The sequence below is a fragment of the Oncorhynchus keta genome, chromosome 15 (genome assembly GCF_023373465.1).
Source record: "Oncorhynchus keta strain PuntledgeMale-10-30-2019 chromosome 15, Oket_V2, whole genome shotgun sequence".
Taxonomy (NCBI): domain Eukaryota; kingdom Metazoa; phylum Chordata; class Actinopteri; order Salmoniformes; family Salmonidae; genus Oncorhynchus; species Oncorhynchus keta.
In genome coordinates, this window is record NC_068435.1 from 15,541,947 (window position 1) to 15,557,526 (window position 15,580).

Consider the following 15,580-nt stretch of genomic DNA (forward strand, 5'->3'; position numbering starts at 1 on the left):
CAGGTTATGTCGATATTGGATTAATTTTACTGTAGATATAGATACTTTTGTACCTGTTTCCTCCAGCATCTTCACAAGGTCCTTTGCTGTTGTTCTGGGATTGATTTGCACTTTTCGCACTAAAGTACGTTCATCTCTAGGAGACAGAACGCATCTCCTTCCTGAGGGGTATACCGGCTGCGTGGTCCCATATGGTATTTATACTTGCGTACTATTGTTTGTACAGATGAACATGGTACCTTCAGGTATTTGGAAATTGCTCCCAAGGATGAACCAGACTTGTGGATGTCTACAATTGTTTCTGAGGTCTTGGCTGATTTCTTTTGATTTTCCCATGATGTCAAGCAAAGAGGCACTGAATTTGAAGGTAGGCCTTGAAATACATCCACAGGTACACCTCCAATTGACTCAAATGATGTCAATTAGCCTATCAGAAGCTTCTAAAGCCATGACATCCTTTTCTGGAATTTTCCAAGCTGTTTAAAGGCACAGTCAACTATGTAAACTTCTGACCCGCTGGAATTGTGATACAGTGAATAAGTGAAATAATCTGTCTGAAAACAATTGTTGGAAAAATGACTCGTGTCATCCACAAAGTAGATGTCCTAACCGACTTGCCAAAACTATAGTTTGTGAATAAGAAATTTGTGGAGTGGTTGAAAAACGAGTTTTAATGACTCCAACCTAAGTGTATGTAAACGTCCGACATCAACTGTATATCGCTCTATTATACGTGGGACTACTTTGCCACAGATTTCCAAAATTAAAATCACTTGAAGCTGATTTGCTGGTGTTTTTACAGTAATTTATGTCCAACAATTTTTTTTAAAGAACAAACTTTGTTATATATATATATATATATACACACACACACATACACAGAGTTGAAGTCGGAAGTTTACATACACATACAGTTGGGCAAAAAAAAAGTATTTAGTCAGCCACGAATTGTGCAAGTTCTCCCACTTAAAAAGATGAGAGAGGCCTGTAATGTTCATCATAGGTACACTTCAACCATGACAGACAAAATGAGGAAAACAAATCCAGAAAATCACATTGTATGAATTTTAATTAATTTATTTGCAAATTATGGTGGAAAATAAGTATTTGGTCACCTACAAACAAGCAAGATTTCTGGCTCTCACGGACCTGTAACTTCTTCTTTAAGAGGCTCCTCTGTCCTCCACTCGTTACCTGTATTAATGGCACCTGTTTGAACTTGTTATCAGTATAAAATACACCTGTCCACAACCTCAAACAGTCACACTCCAAACTCCACTATGGCCAATACCAAAGAGCTGTCAAAGGACACCAGAAACAAAATTGTAGACCTGCACCAGGCTGGGAAGACTGAATCTGCAATAGGTAAGCAGCTTGGTTTGAAGAAATCAACTGTGGGAGCAATTATTAAGAAATGGAAGACATACAAGACCACTGATAATCTCCCTCGATCTGGGGCTCCACGCAAGATCTCCCCCTTGGGGTCAAAATTATCACAAGAACTGTGAGCAAAAATCCCAGAACCACACGGGGGGACCTAGTGAATGACCTGCAGAGAGCTGGGACCATTACTTTCAGGCTTTGTCTTTGCTATTTTAAAATATACCTATAATATAACATTTTATTATACAACTATCATTAGAAATCAAAGGCAGCACATTGATTATTCATATAATCAGAGATGGTGCTTCTCAGTTCCCCCACTCCCTATTTTACGGAGTAGAATGAAACAGAGGTAATAAAATATTTATGTTGCCGCTTTCAAGTGCTAGTCAAAACTCGGAAATGTCCGACATGCTAACTGGCTGAACGCAGCACATGTATTACTATAAACATTTAACATGTAGGAAATGTCAGCGTTTCCTAGTTCAGTTTCATAGTAGAGCATGTGAATGAGGCATGGATGAACCAGTTTACCGGAACTGGAAATGTACACTTATTTTACATAGGCGATGTTTTTAATTCAGGGAGTTTTGTTTTAAAACGCAGGTTAGGTACAATATAAATAAAATATAAAGTGTGTCGATTTATTAAGAGGTTAAAATATTTTGTATCACAGCTTGAATATATACTGTACTGCGCACCACGTGACTTCCTTTCCGGTCGAACCTGACAATATGGATGCCAGCCGCGTGCAGCCGATCAAGCTTGCTAGAGTAAGAAAACCCAATCCTTTGTGAAATATCTTAAATAAATGAATATTTAAATTCGTAAATACTAATTGTTTCATTTGAGCTCATTTTTGGGACGTTACTACCACGTTTATACTTGAACGTAGCGGTCCTCATTGCTCGGTGGCCTGCGCGTGCTGGGAGTGCTACAGCAGCCATTTGCTAGTTACTGTAGCTAACAACTCGATAGTTAGAACAGGCTCTTTAGTTTCCCCCTCTCGTTATCTCTGTTGTGTAATTATCGGTTTCAATTTCTTCTCCAGGTCACCAAGGTGCTCGGGAGAACGGGTTCCCAGGGACAGTGTACCCAGGTATGTTACTACATTCTGAAAAAGCGAACTTTAAGGTTTTGGCTTTCTAGCCAACTCAACCAGTTGAGAAGAATGTCAAGTTAGCTAATGGTGACGTATTGTGCAGAAAACTAGTCCTTGAGCGCTCACATTCTGTAGTTCTTCTGGCTATGCTACATGCTAATGTATAAGATGGTCATTTATAGGTAAACTGTTGATGGCATTTGAGGTCACTAATCGGCCAGCTAGCTATGTAGCATTTCATGGAAAATCCAAAGTAATGACAGATATTGTGCGTCTCATCCCTGAGAAAATACACGGAACAAAAATAAATATAAACCCAACATGTAAAGTGTTGATTCCATGTTTCATGAGCTGAAATACAATATCCCAGAAATGTTCCATAAGTGCAAAAAGCTTACTTCTCTCAAATGTTGCGCACGCATTTGTTTACATCCCTGTTAGGGAGCATTTCTCCTTTGTCGAGATAATCCATCCACCTCACAGGTGTGGCATATCTAGAGGCTGATTAAACAGCATGATAATTACACGGTGCACTTTGTGCTGGAGACAAAGGTCCACTCTAAAACAGCCTCACAACCGCAGTCCACGTGTAACAGTGATAGCCCAGGACCTCCACATCTGGCTTCTTCACCTGCAGCATGGTCTGAGACCAGTCACCCAGTAGCTGATGAAACTGGTTTTGCACAACCGAAGAACTGTCAAATTGTCTCAGGGAAGGTCATCTGCATGCTCCTCGAGCTCACCAGGATCTTGACCTCACTGCAGTTTGGCTTCGTAACCGACTTGAGTGGGCAAATGATCACCTTCGATGTCCACTGGCGCTGGAAGTGTGCTCTTCACAGATGAGACCTGGTTTCAACTGTACCGAGCAGATGGCAGACGCTGTGTATAGCGTTGTGTGGGCGAGTGGTTTGCTGATGTGAACAGTGTCCCATGGTGGGGTTATATTATGGGTATTGGAAGCTATGGACAACTAACACTATTGCATTTTATCAATGGCAATTTTGAATGCACAGAGATACCGTGATGAGATCCTGAGGCCCGTTGTGCCATTCATCCGTCGCCATGTTTCATAATGCACGGCCCTATGTCGCAAGGATCTGTACACAATTTATGGAAGCTGAGAAGGTACCAGTTCTTCCATGTCACCTGTTGAGCATGTTTGGAATTTTCTGGATTAGAGGTCGGCCGATTATGATTTTTCAATGCCAATACCGATTTATTGGAGGGTCGAAAAAAGACGATACCGATTAATCAGACTTATATATATAGTAGAGCATGTGAATGCGGCATGAATGAAAACGTGTCTGTATATATATGTGTGTGTATGTCCGATTAATCGGTATAGTCTTTTTATATATATATATTTGTAATAATGACAATTACAAAAATACTGAATGAACACTTTAAACTTAATATAATACAAATAAAAAATCTTAATGAAACCTGTTCAATTTGTTTTAAATAATGCAAAAACTGTTGAAGAAAGGCTTTTTTTACATGGCACATATTGCACTAAGGTTTAAGTTCCTTTCTCAGAACCAATGAAAGCATTTGGTTCCTTTTAACATGAGTTCAATATTCCCAGTTAATAAGTTTTAGGTTGTAGTTGTTATAGGACTATTTCTCTCTACCATTTGTATTTCATATACCTTTGACTATTGGATGTTCTTATAGGCACTATAGTATTGCCAGCCTAATCTCGGGAGTTGATGGGGCTTGAAGTCATAAACATCGCTGTGATTCAAGCATTGGGAAGAGCTGCTGGCAAACGCAGGAAAGTGCTGTTTGAATGAATGCTTAAGAACCTCCTGATGCCTACCACCGCTCAGACTGCTCTACCAAATATTAAATCAGACTTAATTATAATATAATAAACACACAGAAATACAAGCCTTAGTTTCCAGATTTGACCATATTAAAGACTTATCATTTCGAAAACAAAAGGTTTATTCGTTCAGTGAAATACGCAACTGTTGTGTATTTTATCGAGCGGGTGTCATCCATAAGTCTAAATATTGCTGTTATATTGCACAACCTTCAATGTTGTCATAATTATGTAAAATTCTGGCAAATTAATTGCGGTCTTTGTTAGGAAGAAATGGTCTTCACTCAGTTCGCAACAAGCCTGGTGGCCCAAACTGCTGCATATACCCTGACTCTGCTTGCACAGAATGCAATGGAAGTGACACTATTTCCCTGGTTAATATTTTCTGCTAACATGGATTTCTCTTAACTAAATAGGCAGGTTTAAAAATATATACTTGTTTATTGATTTTAAGAAAAGCATTGATGTTTATGGTTGGGTACAAGAGGAGTGGGACAACATTCCACAGGCCACAATCAATGGTATGATCAATTCTATGCAAAGGCTACGTAGCACTGCATGAGGCAAGTGGTCACACAAGGTACTGACTGGTTTTCTGATCCCCGCCTCTACCACCCCCCTCTCTTTTTTTTTTTTTTAAGGGATCCGTGAGCAACAGATGCATATCTGTTTTCCCAGTGATGTGAAATCCATAGATTGGGGTATAAATTATGTTCGGTGTAGTTGGCAACTGTCAATGGATTGATACAAATGCACCAGTTCACTAAACACTTTTCAGATGGGATCTGATTTAAATAATATTTAGGTCCCTGTCAAAGGTTGCAGACAGGTCTTTATGAAATCTAAATTAAGATATTATGCGATACAAATACATTACAGTAATTTAAGCCCAGTAAGCTACGGTCCTGTTCATGCTTTACAGTTTGTAACAATTTATGTATTACAATGCAAATTAGATGCTTCACACTCACAGCCTCGGCAAACGGCGTCGGGCACTCGTCGTGGAAATGGGGGTGGCGAAACGTGAATTTGAAAACATGTAAACGCGACAAACGATGGATGCTAACACCCTAGTTATGGTTTTAACTGTAAATCATGACCCCAATGTTAATTTGATTTAAAAGTAATCAACAGTCCATGTTTACTTTTTTGAGAGCTATGAGTCTATTACAAATCAGTCTGACATTATTTCAGTCTGGCAACAGTATGGTGTAAAGTGACTGAAATGCATCGACGGTATTGGTGTCAGGCAATGTTGTATGATCTTCTGTGTATAAAATAACATCTTTGTTTTCCGCCAGTCTGCTTTAGTGCCTGGTCTTGTCCACTCGGTTCTAAAGGTCTTGTCCATAGTAGAGGGAAACGTTACGCGCTCGTTCTCAAAATCTTTCCGTGGTGGGTCATATTTTGTAGCTTAAACCGTTCAAAAGATGGAGCCATGTTTTGTAGGAATAAAACTAAAACCACTGTTTATTACGGCCGCATCTAGCAGCTACCGGAGGTTATTGACTTAACCTTGGTTCTATGAACCAAGCGCAGATTCTCATGCAAGCCCGAGTTTGGCGAAACCCTGTTCTAATGTATCCTGCCTTTCTCTTTCAGGTCCGTGTGGAGTTCATGGATGACAGCAACCGGTCCATCATCAGGAATGTGAAGGGGCCAGTCAGAGAAGGCGACGTGTTGACACTTCTGGAGTCTGAAAGGGAAGCCAGGAGGCTACGATAGGTGTGTACTATTGTTCATACAAAGCTGGAGCAGGCAACTAGAGTTTAAGCCACGGGCCGATTTTTGTCAGGGCAGATAGTCGGGCGGCCTAAACATAATTATAATTTTTACACTGCAAATTGACCTCAAGTAAGCCCAAAACAAAATTGTATTTGGAATAATTTCATACCTTTTTGTTATGTAGAAACAACCGTATTAAGTTTTTTTATTTATTGGGGTAATACTTGAAAAAGATTGCAAAAAAAATGTTAAACTGAATTTTTTTCTTTTAACCTGAACTTAGATTTCAAGTATAGTAAGGGCCTTCAAATGTGCTCCTAGAAAGCAGTTGTGTGCACATGGTTTTGCTTTAACCTTATAACACCTGGTTCAGTTAATCATGGTACTGAGACGCAGTTGTTTATTTATTTTTTATTTAACTGCAAGTCAGTTAAGAACAAATTCTTATTTACAATGAAGGCCTAAACCAGCCAAACCCGGATGACGCTGGGACAATTGTGCGCCGACCCTATGGGACTCCCAATCACGGCCGGTTTTGATACAGCCTAGAATCGAACCAGGGTGTCTGTAGTGACGCCTCTAACACGGATGCAGTGCCTTGGACCACTGCGTCACTCAGGAGCCCAAGTAGGGCTTTTAGACTGCCACCAGTGCAAGTACACTCACTGATGTAATGTTCTTGGCATCATGGCCCTTGAGGGAACTCAGAACGACTCACTACAACCATTTACATTACATTTAAGTCATTTAGCAGACGCTCTTATCCAGAGCGACTTACAAATTGGTGCATTCACCTTATGAGATCCAGTGGAACAGTCACTTTACAATAGTGCATCTAAATCTTAAAAGGGGGGGGGAAGAAGGATTACTTATCCTATCCTAGGTATTCCTTAAAGAGGTGGGGTTTCAGGTGTCTCCGGAAGGTGGTGATTGACTCCGCTGTCCTGGCGTCGTGAGGGAGTTTGTTCCACCATTGGGGGGCCAGAGCAGCGAACAGTTTTGACTGGGCTGAGCGGGAACTGTACTTCCTCAGTGGTAGGGAGGCGAGCAGGCCAGAGGTGGATGAACGCAGTGCCCTTGTTTGGGTGTAGGGCCTGATCAGAGCCTGGAGGTACTGAGGTGCCGTTCCCCTCACAGCTCCGTAGGCAAGCACCATGGCCTTGTAGCGGATGCGAGCTTCAACTGGATTACTGCTTCATAATGGTGTAGGTGGACTGGGAAATCATTCAGCTCTACTTCCATGTGTATCATCCCAGGGACAAGTTGAGGTCATGGTAGTATTGTGTCCTTGGGTCTGTTATTTAGCTTTTTCAAGGTGGTAGCTATGTGCATAAATTCATGAATTCCCACCTCTTTCCTTGCAGTGGCCGGGGAAGATGTGAGATGCCAAACGAAAGCCTGTGGAGATGACACCTCATCAGTACACCTGAAAATGGCCCCACATCTCACTTGTGCAAAGTTAATGAAATAAAATGTTGTTCAAGTCGAAGATTTGTCATTTTTCTGTTCAATGGCCAACATGTGTAGATGTGTTCTGAGATCTGTACATGGTAGTTTATTTTAATGTACTCTCTTTTCTAGAATATAGTATTATTGCCAACTTGTCATTTGGATTATCCTATTACGACATACAATTCACACCTAGTACTGCAAAAAAAATACAGGTGCTGAATTTGAGGTGCAGGGAATGAAGTAGAAGCTGTGATCACTGGAACCATGTGATGTACTTTAAATTGTCTCTGGAATGTTCTGCTGCTTTTAAATTTCAAACTGAAACATGCCCCCTGGGTAGATTTCAAAGAATTGGATTGGATGAAATCTTCACCATGTTGCTTACACCTATTAATAGTTTCAGATCTACAGGGGTGGGTAGGTGGGGCATGGATGAACTTCAGCCTGTACTTGGACTATAGGAGTACGCAGTGGACCAGTGCCACTGTAGAAATATTGTATGGTCATTTGATTGAAATATTTATTAAGTGGAATGTGATATCAGTTTGTACATCATGGAACCCGTTGCTGTTTCAGTTAGGCTGGGTTTTGTTGCCTGACCGAATCTTAACGTCCTTACTGCTCCAATATCTAGAATGATTGTAGAGCATTGTAGCCTCGCAAACCACCGTGAGCTTACACAATTGTTTCACTGGTGTAAGCTCGTGGGATCAGAGTGGCTTGCAAGGGTTCCATGATAGACTTCACCTATCCTTTTACATCATCAGGGTTGACTTCAGGTAAGGAAGGCTGTATGATGCTGTGGTAACATAGGGTATTGGCCTATGAAAGGGGATATTCCTGACACCATACTACAGTATCGTGCTGACATTGATGTATCCAATTTTGTTAAACAGACAATGAGAGGATAGTCTATCAATCGTATCGTAGTGTTAATGGCAAGTGCCAAACATTTCCTAAATTCCCTTGTTCAGGGTTTTCCAAACTGTCCTGGGTGCATGTTTTGGTTTTTGCCCTAGCACTACACAGCTGTTTCAAATAACACTCATCACACTTGGTTTGAAGCAGTTGTGTAGTGTAAGGCAAAAACTAAAACGCACCCAGGGGTGGCACCAGGACAGTGTTAAACCCTGCCCTAATGTGTTGCTGTATGGACTAGCTTTCTTCAGGGTAGACGTGTTCTATATTTTTTAGCTTGTCCTTATAGCCCTTAGCCATACTCAAATGTAGAGTTTCAGTGCTCCAGAATCTTAAATAAAATACTTTATGCTGAAATCTTTATAATTTCTGAAAGTTTAGCCTACCCTTTTATTTTTGAATGTTTATTGACAAACTATCATTGCGGAAGTTTAAGCCATTTTCTGTCTGCATGTTGTTTTAGCAACATGAGTTGCCAAATAGTTCTACCCTGTTGGAGTTATTTGTAATGATGAAATGTCCAGTAGAGGGAAGCATCGTTCCTAGTTTAATTCCAGGAGGACTATTTTCGGTGTGGTCTCCAGATGGAATTTTGTTTACTGCCACAGAGTTATTTTTACACCAATTTGTTACATGAAAAATCACTACCATACAGAACTCAAACTCCCTGTTTGCAATATTTAGGGCCAGATACAAGCAAACATTCAAAAGACTGCAAAAAAAATACTTTTAATCAAAATGCAAGTGTTTTGGATTGTTTCACACACTAAACAGTGACTTAAGTTGTGAAGTGCACTAACAGTATTTTTCTGCAGTGCTGGTTTGAATTCCAGTCTCAGTGGGCAGTTTGAGTGATTTCAAAGTATTCCTTTTGCTGTGTACCATTTCAACACCTCTGGTTGGTTGTTGGTGAAAACACTGTCTATTCTGTAGCCTAACTCTTACGTCTGACCTATTTCCAACAACTACTGTAGATGTACGTACTGTTTGTGCTATCGTCTTTTGAGACCAATGGTCATTTATGAATGTCATCTAAATTGATCTTGAGTGACATTATGCTTCCGGATACTGTGACAAATGTCACATATTCCTTTAAATCATTTATGTCTGAACTCCGTTGTCTGTCATTGCCTTTCATGCTTTTGAATGTCTCATTCTTCTTATCCGATCAAATGTGATTTTTGTTGACTTCTGGTAAATAATGATTATCTGATTCATTATTTTCACAATGTGAGCTCTTATGAAACTTTATCACAATGCTGTGTCTTGTTCAAGAGAGGGCATTTGGCGAATGTGGAAACCATTTTGAAAAGTAGGTTAAAAGGATGACAGAAAGGACTTGTCTAGACTAGTACAGCAATGCACCTGTTCTGTGGATCAACAGCTCGACACAAATAACAATGACCTACACTACCGGTCAAAAGTTCTCGGACACCTACTCATTCAAGGGTTTTTCTTTACTTTTACTATTTTCTACATTGTAGAATAATAGTGAAGATGACAAAACTATGAAATAACACATATGGAATCATGTAGTAACCAAAAAAAGTGTTAAACAAATCTAAATATATTTTACATTTGACATTCTTCAAATAGCCACACTTTGCCTTGATGACAGCTTTGTATACTCTTGGCATTCTCTCAACCAGCTTCATGAGGTTGTCACCTGGAATTTCAATTAACAGCTGTGCCTTCTTAAAAGTTCATTTGTGGAATTTCTTTCCTTATTGCGTTTGAGCCAGTCAGTTGTGTTGTGACAAGGTAGGGGGGTACAGAGAAGATATCCCTATATGGTAAAAGACCAAGTCCATATTATGGCAAGAACAACTCAAATAAGCAAAGAGAAACAACAATACATCATTACTTTAAGACATGAAGGTCAGTGTAACTGACAATTAACCTGTAAGTCTGTTGTTGTTTTTTGTTTGAATTGTTTACTTGTTCGCTATGCGGTGGAAATGATAAGACAAGCGGAACTATGTGGCTAAGAACCTTTGTAACGGGGATTATTATTGTAGCAACACACCTTTGGAGTGAAGGCAATCCCGTGCTGTGTTAGCTAAGTTTTCATGTCTTCGGATGTAGTTCGTAAAGGTTGAAGTGTGTATGTTAGGATGGTAACGTTATAATAATTAAGGATGAAGTGTGAATTCATGCCAGGAATAATACGTGTGAAGTTTGATTTCCCCCTTCTGTAATAAGCAGCCAATGAGGTATTTTTCCATTATTCATGTGTTTAATCTGATACTGTTATAGCTCCGGCTAAACTGTTTTATGTATGTAAGCACTTCAGTTATTTATTTATTTTTATTTCACCTTTATTTAACCAGGTAGGCAAGATGAGAACAAGTTCTCATTTACAATTGCGACCTGGCCAAGATAAAGCAAAACAGTTCGACACATACAACAACAACACATGGAGTAAAACAAACATACAGTCAATAATACAGTAGAAAAAAAGTCTATATACAATGTGAGCAAGTGAGGTGAGATAAGGGAGGTACTGGCATAAAAAGGCCATGGTGGCGAAGGAAATACAATATAGCAAGTAAAACACGGGAATGGTTGGTTCGCAGTGGAAGAATGTGCAAAGTAGAGAGAAATAATGGGGTTCAAAGGAGCAAAATAAATAAATAAATACAGTAGGGAAAGAGGTAGTTGTTGGACTAAATTATAGATGGGCTATGTACAGGTGCAGTAATCTGTGAGCTGCTCTGACAGCTAGTGCTTAAAGCTAGTGAGGGAGATAAGTGTTTCCAGTTTCAGAGATTTTTGTAGTCTTTGGCAGCAGAGAACTGGAAGGAGAGGCGGCCAAAGGAAGAATTTGTTTTGGGGGTGACCAGAGAGATATACCTGCTGTAGCGAGTGCTACAGGTGGGTGCTGCTATGGTGACCAGCGAGCTGAGATAAGGGGGGACTTTACCTAGCAGGGTCTTGTAGATGACCTGGAGCCAGTGGGTTTGGCGACGAGTATGAAGCGAGGGCCAGCCAACGAGAGCGTACAGGTCACAGTGGTGGGTAGTATATGGGGCTTTGGTGACAAAACGGATGGCACTGTGATAGACTGCATCCAATTTATTGAGTAGGGTATTGGAGGCTATTTTGTAAATGACGTCGCCGAAGTCCAGGATCGGTAGGAAGGTCCGTTTTATGAGGGTATGTTTGGCAGCATGAGTGAAGGATGCTTTGTTGTGAAATAGGAAGCCGATTCTAGATTTAACTTTGGATTGGAGATGTTTGATGTGAGTCTGGAAGGAGAGTTTACAGTCTAACCAGACACCTAGGTATTTGTAGTTGTCCACATATTCTAAGTCAGAGCCGTCCAGAGTAGTGATGTTGGACAGGCGGCAAGCAGCGATCGGTTGAAGAGCATGCATTTAGTTTTCCTTGTATTTAAGAGCAATTGGAGGCTACGGAAGGAGAGTTGTATGGCATTGAAGCTCGCCTGGAGGGTTGTTAACACAGTGTCCAAAGAAGGGCCGGAAGTATACAGAATGGTGTCGTCTGTGTAGAGGTGGATCAGAGACTCACCAGCAACAAGAGGGACATCATTGATGTATACAGAGAAGAGAATCGGTCCAAGAATTGAACCCTGTGGCACCCCCATAGACACTGCCAGAGGCCCGGACAACAGACCCTCCGATTTGACACACTGAACTCTATCAGAGAAGTAGTTGGTGAACCAGGCGAGGGAATCATTTGAGAAACAAAGGCTGTCGAGTCTGCCGATGAGGATGTGGTGATTGACAGAGGCGAAAGCCTTGACCAGTGCAATGAATACGGCTGCACAGTATTGTTTCTTATCGATGGCGGTTAAGATATCGTTTAGGACCTTGAGCGTGGCTGAGGTGCACCCATGACCAGCTCTGAAACCACATTGCATTGCGGAGAAGGTATGGTGGGATTTGCAATGGTAGGTAATCTGTTTGTTGACTTGTCTTTCGAAGACGTTAGAAAGGCAGGGTAGGATAGATATAGGTCTGTAGCAGTTTGGGTCAAGAGTGTCCCCCCTTTGAAGAGGGGGATGACCGCAGCTGCTTTCCAATCTTTGGGAATCTCAGACGACACGAAAGAGTGGTTGAACAGGCTAGTAATAGGGGTGGCAACAATTTCGGCAGATAATTTTTTAGAAAGAAAGGGTCCAGATTGTCTAGCCCAGCTGATTTGTAGGGGTCCAGATTTTGCAGCTCTTTCAGAACATCAGCTGACTGGATTTGGGAGAAGGAGAAATGGGGAAGGCTTGGTCGAGTTGCTGTGGGAGGTGCAGTGCGGTTGACTGGGATAGGGGTAGCCAGATGGAAAGCATGGCCAGCCGTAGAAAAATGCTTATTGCAATTCTCAATTATAGTGGATTTATCGGTGGTGACAGTGTTTCCTATCTTCAGTGCAGTGGGCAGCTGGGAGGAGGTGTTCTTATTCTCCATGGACTTTACAGTGTCCCAGAACCTTTTTGATTTTGTGTTGCAGGAAGCAAATTTCTGCTTGAAAAAGCTTGTCTTGGCTTTTCTAACTGCCTGTATATATTGGTTTCTAGCTTCCCTGAAAAGTTCCATATCACGGGGGCTGTTCGATGCTAATGCAGATCACCATAGGATGTTTTTGTGTTGGTTAAGGGCAGTCAGGTCTGGAGACAACTAAGGGCTATATCTGTTCCTGGTTCTAAATTTCTTGAATGGGGCATGCTTATTTAAGATGGTGAGGAAGGCATTTAAAAAAAATAACCAGGCATCCTCTACTGACGGGATGAGATCAATATCCTTCCAGGATACCCAGGTCGATTAGAAAGGCCTGCTCGCTGAAGTGTTTCAGGGAGCGTTTGACAGTGATGAGTGGAGGTTGTTTGACCGCTGACCCATTACAGAAGCAGGCAATGAGGTAGTGATCGCTGAGATCTTGGTTGAAAACAGCAGAGATGTATTTAGAGGGCAAGTTGGTTCGGATGATATCTATGAGGGTGCCTGTGTCTACGGCTTTGGGGTGGTACCTGGTGGGTTCATTGATCATTTGTGTGAGATTGAGGGCATCAAGTTTAGATTGTAGGATGGCTGGGGTGTTAAGCATGTTCCAGTTTAGGTCGCCTAGCAGCATGAGCTCTGAAGATAGATGGGGGGGCAATCAGTTCACATATGGTGTCCAGAGCACAGCTGTGGGCAGAGGATGGTCTATAGCATGCGGCAACGGTGACAGACTTGTTTTTAGAGAGGTGGGTTTTTAAAAGTAGAAGTTCAAATTGTTTGGGTACAGACATGGATAGTAAGACAGAACTCTGCAGGCTATCTTTGGAGTAGATTGCAACACCGCCCCTTTGGCCGTTCTATCTTGTCTGAAAATGTTGTAGTTAGGGTGAAGATTTCAGAATTGTTGGTGGTCTTCCTAAGCCAGGATTCAGACACGGCTAGAACATCCGGGTTGGCAGAGTGTGCTAAAGCAGTGAATAAAACAAACTAGAAGCCTCCTCCCTAAATGTTAACATGCATGAAACCAAGGCTATTACGGTTACAGAAGTAATGAAAAGAGAGCGCCTGGTGAATAGGAGTGGAGCTAGGCACTGCAGGGCCTGGATTCACCTCTACATCACCAGAGGAACAGAGGAGGAGTAGGATAAGGGTATGGCTAAAAGCTATGAAAATTGGTCGTCTAGAACAGAGAATAAAAGGAGGTTTCTGGGGGCTATAAAATAGCTTCAAGGTATAATGTACAGACAAATGTATGGTAGGATGTGAATACAGTGGAGGTAAACCTAGGTATTAAGTGATGATGAGAGATATTGTCTCTAGAAACATAATTGAAACCAGGTGATGTCATTGTATGTGTGGGTGGTGGAACTGAAAGTTTGGATAAGGTATAGTGAGCAGGGCTAGAGGCTCTACAGTGAAATAAGCCAATAAACACTAACCAGAACCAGATCATGCTAATAAGTCACTCATAAGACAAGAAAGTTGTAAGAGTGTGCTTAACTGTATTTTCATTTACTTTATAGTTCTCACAGAAGGTGACAATTGACTAAAACTACAGAATAAAGCCGCCAGTTAAAATCAAGGAACGGTTGTGCTCGTGGTTACTGGAGGGAGCTACAGTCAGTCAATGCGGAAAGCGCAGTCACAAAAACCATCAAGTGCTATGATGAAACTGGCTCTCATGAGGACTGCCACAAGAATGGAAGACCCAGAGTTACCTCTGCTGCAGAGGATAAGTTCATTAGAGTTACCAGCCTCAGAAATTGCAGCCCAAATAAATGCCTCACAGAGTTCAAGTAACAGACACATCTCAACATCAACTGTTCAGATGAGACTGTGTCAATCAGGCCTTCATGGTAGAATTGCTGCAAAGAAACCACTACTAAAGGACACCAACAAGAAGAAGAGGCTTGCTTGGGCCAAGAAACACAAGCAATGGACATTAGACCGGTGTAAATTTGTCCTCTAGTCTGGAGTCCAAATTGGATATTTTTGGTTCCAACCACAGTGTCATTGTGAGACGTGGTGTGGGTGAACAGATGATCTCTGCATGTGTATTTCCCACCGTAAAGCATGGAGGAGGTGTTATGGTGTGGGGTTGCTTTGCTGGTGACGCTGTCTGTGATTTATTTACAATTCAAGGCACACTTAACCAGAATGGCTACCACAGCATTCTGCAGCGATATGCCATCCCATCTGGTTTGGGCTTAGTGAGACTATCATTTGTTTTTCAACAGGAGAATGACCCAACACACCTCCAGGCTGTGTAAGGGCTATTTTACCAAGAAGGAGAGTGATGCAGTGCTGCATCAGATGACCTGGCCTCCACAATCCCCCGACCTCAACCAAATTGAGATGGTTTGGGATGAGTCCTACCGCAGAGTGAAGGAAAAGCAGCCAACAAGTGCTCAGCGTATGTGGGAACTCCTTCAAGACTGTTGGAAAAGCATTCCAGGAGAAGCTGGTTGAGAGAATGCCAAGAATGTGCAAAGCTGTCATCAAGGCAAAGGGTGGCTATTATTCTACAATGTATTCTACAAAGTTGAAACCCAAAGTGATTTACTATTACGGCCCTTCTCACTGGCATACATTTACAAATGGTCCGGATCAACTTTTGCCAAGCTATGCATGGACTTCAAAAACCGGGCCCAATAACACATGGTATCATCTGGCATCCTGTGCATGGTCATTTCTCAGAAGGCAGGCGGGTGGAAG

General features: G+C 41.5%; 1 protein-coding gene across 1 annotated transcript; it reads left to right on the forward strand.

Moving 5' to 3' along the window:
* The first annotated feature begins 1,997 nt into the window (after window positions 1–1,997).
* Window positions 1,998–7,527, forward strand: LOC118394402 (40S ribosomal protein S28). The gene is made up of 4 exons (XM_035787578.2): window positions 1,998–2,156; window positions 2,435–2,482; window positions 5,916–6,038; window positions 7,403–7,527. Exons 1-3 carry the CDS (start codon window positions 2,118–2,120, stop codon window positions 6,036–6,038), a joined length of 210 nt encoding a protein of 69 aa, XP_035643471.1. The 5' UTR covers window positions 1,998–2,117; the 3' UTR covers window positions 7,403–7,527.
* Window positions 7,528–15,580: the final 8,053 nt, after the last annotated feature.